The sequence below is a fragment of the Mesoplodon densirostris genome, chromosome 7, assembly GCF_025265405.1.
Source record: "Mesoplodon densirostris isolate mMesDen1 chromosome 7, mMesDen1 primary haplotype, whole genome shotgun sequence".
NCBI classification, from domain to species: Eukaryota; Metazoa; Chordata; class Mammalia; order Artiodactyla; family Ziphiidae; genus Mesoplodon; species Mesoplodon densirostris.
Window position 1 is genome coordinate 16,767,032 of NC_082667.1, and position 6,000 is coordinate 16,773,031.

Sequence of the window (6,000 nt, forward strand, 5' to 3'; positions counted from 1 at the left end):
TCTGGCTCCCACCTCCATGGTCCTTTCCCTCCCATCACTCCCCCAACTGGCAGCGTGGCCTCCTGAGGTCTCCTGAGTGTGCCCTGCTGTTTCTAAACTCGGCCTGGACTTCCGTCTCTCCAGCCAGCGCTCGGAGCCCAGCGCCAGCCTTCCCTCCGCAAAGCCGTCCCTGACTGCCTCTGGAGCCCAACTGAACCCCTCGCCCCCAGAGAACCTTTAACCCAGGGTGTTCTGAGCCGGGAGACTCTTTCTGACAAACGTCTGCACAGAGGATTCAGGAAATGGGAATCCTGAACCTGGGCGGAGAAGTCCCAGGAAGCCCAGACCTTTTGGAAAATCATGGCAAACCACATGTGTGTGATTGTCCAGGAGAATGATTTTCTGGGTGAGCATTCACAGCTCTTATCAGATTCTCCCCAGGAGTCTGTAGCCCCAATGGATCAGGCCACCCCCCATGTTGGGGTTGGTTAGATGACCGCTAAGATGACTAGTGGTGTGTGTTTTGTGTGTGTGACACTTGCCTGCTCTAGATTCTGAAGCTTAGAAAAATGAAGCTACTGGCCCAAGATCAGGCCCACATGATAAACTGGAATAAACTGCCTCCCAGGCTCTCAATGTCTATCATTCTAGATTGTAAACTCTTGAGGATAAAGGCCGAGGCGGACACATTACCTGTAGCCCCATGGCCTCGACCCTACACTAACTGGTGAGACTCAAAGGAAAGGCTGGCACTGCCCGAAGGCAGGGCCTCCAGCTCCTGGCCTGACCCCCGTGACAACTGCTCTGTCCTGCAGGTCTGGTTCCAGAACCGGAGGGCCAAGTGGAGGAAGAGGGAGCGTTTTGGGCAGATGCAGCAGGTTCGAACCCACTTCTCCACGGCCTATGAGCTGCCCCTCCTCACCCGAGCGGAGAACTATGCCCAGGTAAGTGCCTGCCCCCAGCCGCTGGCTCTGGCCCCCAGCCCCTCATCCTCTGAGAAGCATGCACCTTCCCCGGAAAGAGGCCTCGGGGCCCATTCCGGGTGTGTGCGTTTCTCCAGAATGTGGGAGGCCCAGAGCTCCTTCTGTCCAATGTAAGTGTTGACCCAGCCTTGGCTGGACTTTAGGGAAGGAAGGCCGGGCTGGTGAGAATGGCTTTTTCTTCTGCCACTTTGGCCACTTGCGCTATGAGCATCAGAACCGAGGAAGCTTCGCTGAAGGCCAGGGGGCCTCCAGGGCCCCGGGAGCCACTCAGAGTGTTTCCTAGGAGAGGGGTCCTAGGGGTCTGGAGGCCTTGAGGCAAGGCTGGAATGAACATGGAATCCTTAGTCATCCCAACTCCAGAGCTTTCTTACTACAGGCAAGTCACAAGCTCTCTGAGCCTTGGTTTCTTCACCTGTGAATTGGGCTTTATTGTTGGGCATCTGCCTCAACTCTTTTACGAGGTTGTTGGAAGGTCTAAGTTAGACTGTGCAAAAGTGCTTTGTGACTTAGCCAGTTGCAGAAAGGTTGTTTTGCGTGTTCACGGCTCTCCCAGGCGTCTGTCCCGCCTTCTCCCATCCCCACCAGAGCATCTTCCTCCATGGCTGTCAGTCAGTCCCTCGTTCTGGGGCATCTGAGTCCTCAGTGGGATGCAAAGGGACGAGAAGTAGTATGAGTAATGTTAGGCAGCCAGGACACTTGGAGGGATGTATTTTGGGCTGAGTCCACTCCTGACACCCCTCAACCTGTCCCGCAGAGGCTGCCGGTTCCTCCCTCTCAGGCCTCGCTGTGGCACGGCCTCCGCCTTCAGTGCAGAGCCGGGCCCCGCCCAGCAGCGAGCCAGGCCACAGGCTTTCCTAAGTCTCCTTTACCTCTCACTGTCCCTGGGGCCACGACAGCCCATGGTCCCTGGGCACCCCACAGGACCAGCTCTGCCCCTCCGCCTCCCAGGATTCACATGGAAGGGGTCAGGGGTCAGGCCCCGGGGTGAGGCTGGGGAATGGGGGTGTCTTATGCACACACGTCATCTGTATCAGCTGCCGCTGCACTCTTTCATCTCCTTCTCCCCTCTCTCCTTCCTGCAATCCAGCCTCCCTCCGTCCGCCAGGGGATGGACCTGCAGCCCCATTCCTTGACCTTGATCTCTGCAGCCTAGGTTCACACGCCGGGGGCCATGCTCGTCCCTCTCACAGCAGCACCACACATCACATGCCCCAGGCTCTTGAGAGAGGGGATGGGGGAAGGCCGACCCCTTCCCCATCTCCCAGACCAACTGGGGGCAGTGTGACCAGTCCAGTCTGCAGGTAGTTCTTGTTGTCATTGTGTGCCCCATGGGATCTGGGGCACAGTCCCCCTCCTCACTCCTTTTAAATGCCTTCCTTGAATGCATTCCAAACCCTGTCGTGGGGGCGGGTGGTGGGCAGGCCAGCAGAAGCTGCTCCGGGGCCACTGAGTAGCCCATTCGTGCGGCTGAGCAGTGCACCATCCCCTCCTCAGATCCCATCATGCTCACGGGCCCCCCTGCCTGGGACACTTGGACAGATGTAATTTTGGCTGAGTCCCCAGTTCTATCTCCCCATAAACGCTGAGAGGAAAATGGGTCCAGAGGTGGAAGCTGGGGAGGGAAGGGATTACCGCTGCACAGATAGAAGACAACATGTCCAGGTCAACCCCACCCGCTGCCTGAACACCTTCCACGCACCCCCCAACCCCCAGCCCGGCTCCATCCCTCCGCTCACCTCCTGAGGCAGCCCTTTCAGTCCCGGAGTTACTTCTGAAGTCTCAAGGGCTCGAGCCCCTTGAAGCTCCACCACTACCCTTGACTTCTGAGAGAATTTAGGCCCCCGCTGTCCACCCCATGCCCTCCACACCACAGCCTGCAAGCCCACAGCCCATGTTCCCAGCACCAGAGCTCTCTGGGTTCACGTCAGCTCCCGTTTATCAAGTCTCGAGGGCCTGCCAGGCCTGGGGAAGAGCCAGAGGTGAGTGAGACAGTCACTGACCCTAGGGGTCCACGGATGCAGAGACACAGTCTACATCTGCCTCTAAAGTTGCGGCCTGCCCTCAGCTGGTGAGCTGTGTCCCCAGGACAGCCCTTTCACCAGACGCTTGATGAAATTTCGAGTTCAGTCTTTAAAACGGAACCTCTATCTGCCGCTCGCTCGCCTGGCCCTGGGAACAGAGAAGCCAGAGCCTAAAACCTAAAGGCTCCTAAGGGGCTAGATGGCCATAAAGGTTTTGAGAGGCTCCCAAGTAAACGCTCCGGAATGGTTTCATCATCAGGGTGGGCTCCTACGTGAGGAGAGGTCATCCGTGGGGGAGGGGAAAGCCCCGATGTACTCCCCGCACCCCAGCCCCCGCCAGCCTATGACATCTCTGCCTCCCCTCTCCCCAGATTCAGAACCCGTCCTGGATCAGCAACAACGGGGCTGCCTCACCAGTGCCAGCGTGCGTGGTCCCCTGTGACCCTGTGCCCGCCTGCATGTCCCCTCACGCTCACCCCCCCGGCTCTGGGGCCAGCGGCGTCACCGACTTCCTGGGTGTCTCTGGGGCTGGCAGCCACGTGGGCCAGACGCACATGGGCAGCCTGTTTGGAGCCGCGGGCCTCAACCCGGGCCTCAACGGCTACGAGCTCAACGGTGAGCCAGACCGCAAGACGTCGAGCATCGCGGCCCTCCGCATGAAGGCCAAGGAGCACAGCGCGGCCATCTCCTGGGCCACATGACAGGGCACCCCCGTCCCATCCCCGTGCCCTCCCCCACCTCGGGGCACTGTCCACGCCCATGCTTCCCAGGCCCCCAGCCCCCCACTCGACTTTCCTCTTAGGAACCCAGCCCGGGCCCGGGGGCCTGACCCTCAGCACTTTCCGCCGCTCCAAGTCTGAGGCCCCGTGGACTGTTGGGAGGGAGGGGGCAGCAGACACTGAGGCCGAGCCCCCTGCTCCCGGCCAGAGGCAGTGGAGGAAGCCAGGCGGCCGCGTTTTGCAGCTTTGCATCCATGATAAGCTGAAGACCCTTTCCCCCAACTCCTGCTCCTCTGCCCTGCCCGGTCTGACCGTTGAGTCGAGGATAGACTCCCATGCAGACCCAGCAGTGGCCACAGTGCAGTCATGTCCGTCCTTCCCTCTGCCGTGTGGTCCCTTGGTCACCAGGCCAGTGACTGTGTCTGAAGAACAGGCTGCCCTGCAGAGTCGGCCTCGGCCTTCCCATCTCCTTTTCTCTCCCTAAAAGCCCACGGAATCCCACCTCCTGGACCCAAGGCACCCGCCTCGCCTCCACCCTGGATGGCGAGGAGCCCCCGTCCTGCTGTCCCCTGTGCTGGGCACACCCGGTGGGATTGGGCAGAGAGAGACGAGCTGGAGCTGCAGGATCCTGCTGCCACCCAGCAACGCTGGCCCCGGAGGATGCACAGCTGCCCTCGCACCCCGAGACCCTGGATCTGGGTGAACAGTGCAAGGGAGGCTGTAGACCACCCACGGTACCCATGATGCTGGAAGAAAGGTTCTAGGAGCCGGAGGGCTGCAGGGAGGTGTCCAGGGGAGTGGGGGGCAGGGGCTCGCGCACACACGTCCGCTCTCCGGCCACCTGACATCCTGCCGCGGGCAGGATGATGGCGACAGTGGGCAGGTCTGGGTAGCTTTTTCTCCATCCATTCAAGCCCCTCCAGGAGGATCTGGAGGTGCTTGTCCCTCCCCACGTCCCATTCTGGTCACTCACTGGGGCTGCTGAGCAGTGTCCTGGTGTGGAAGGACTTACACCTCAGACACACCAGCTAGAGCCGGCGGGCACGCTGGCAGAGGGTCAAGAGCAGCTGCAGGACCTGCCAGAGGATGAGTGCACGCTCACTCAGCCTCCAAGCGGCAGGTCAGCCCCTACACGGCCTAGGTGGCCCTCAGCAGTCTCCAGCGCCACCCCTGCCCAGAGCCTTCCACTCAGGCGGGGGCTGTGTGTTCCTCTGGGCGTAGGGCAGAGAGCGCCTGCCCTTGCCCTTCTGCCCTAGGGGATGGGAGACCCCAGCCCCTCGCCCTGGCCTCCGGAAGGGCTCGTGGGGCTGAGCTCCTCTGGGTCACTTGCTCTGTTCCAGACACAGCGGTCAGGATGCTCTCCGGAAGCAGATTTCCCTGCCTGCAGGGAGGGGCCTCCTTCTGCAGGGGCACCACCTCTGTCTGATATGAGGCCTGCGGCTTGAGTTTTGGCTCTAGGGCCCAGCCGTCACCTAAGCTCGGGGCACAGGGTACCTGTCCTCCAAAGCAGGCCTTTCAGAGCCCTGGGAAGCCCCCTGGCAGGTAGCCCCTGGGGAGAAGGGCCTGCCTTTTCTCCTTTCCACCCCGATTCTGTCAGTGAGGAGGGCCAGGTCCACCAGGCCCGACACAGGCCAGCCTCTCGGGTGGTGGGCAGGGAGGAGTGAGACCCTCCCCCTTGAGCTGCTTAGGTTTTGGGGGACATCGTGGTCTCCACCTCTGTCTCACGTTCTCATGTGCTCCAAAAACAAGACTGGGGAAGGAGCTGGCTTTGACTTCTCTTAACAAGAGTCAGACCTCTTTGGGAACCGTAGCTCTAAAGCTGACCTTCTAGAAGTGAAAAGGGTCTTGGATATTGAATTAAATGTTCTCGGAGGCTTGGCTTAGTGTTTCATACATTTGAGGATCTTGGACTGACTCTTAGGAAGCCTTTTCCAGTTATGAGGTTGGCAGAAACAAGTCAAACTCCCAGAATCTAGAAAGAGGAAGGAAGAAATGGCCTCAGGCTGGAGACAATCCCCCAGTTCCTCCTTAAATGCCCTACTGGCTGGGAAGGACATGAGAGGAACTTTCGCCAGAGGTATGTTCTCCCCTGGGAGAGAATCAGACAGAGAGAAAGAACTAGGATAGCCGCAGAGGAGGAGGGAAGGGAGATGGAGGGCCCTAAGTGGAATCTTCTGGAAGGGACCCCTGGCCATCAATTCCTCTACATGTCTGCTTTCTGCCTGGGCCAGACCTAAGTCAGGCAACCCAAAGCTTGAGAAGAAAAAGCTTCGGATAGAAGAAGGCTGTGTGGCTCTG

General features: G+C 59.8%; 1 protein-coding gene across 1 annotated transcript in view; it reads left to right on the plus strand.

The window, feature by feature from the left end:
• The window catches only part of ALX4 (ALX homeobox 4), a 41,541-nt gene extending 37,857 nt beyond the window's left edge, over positions 1-3,684 (plus strand). The window contains exons 3-4 of the mRNA XM_060105122.1: positions 795-923; positions 3,355-3,684. Of these exons, the coding sequence (XP_059961105.1) occupies positions 795-923; positions 3,355-3,684 (459 nt within the window). The remainder of the gene's footprint in view (positions 1-794; positions 924-3,354) is intronic.
• Positions 3,685-6,000: the final 2,316 nt, after the last annotated feature.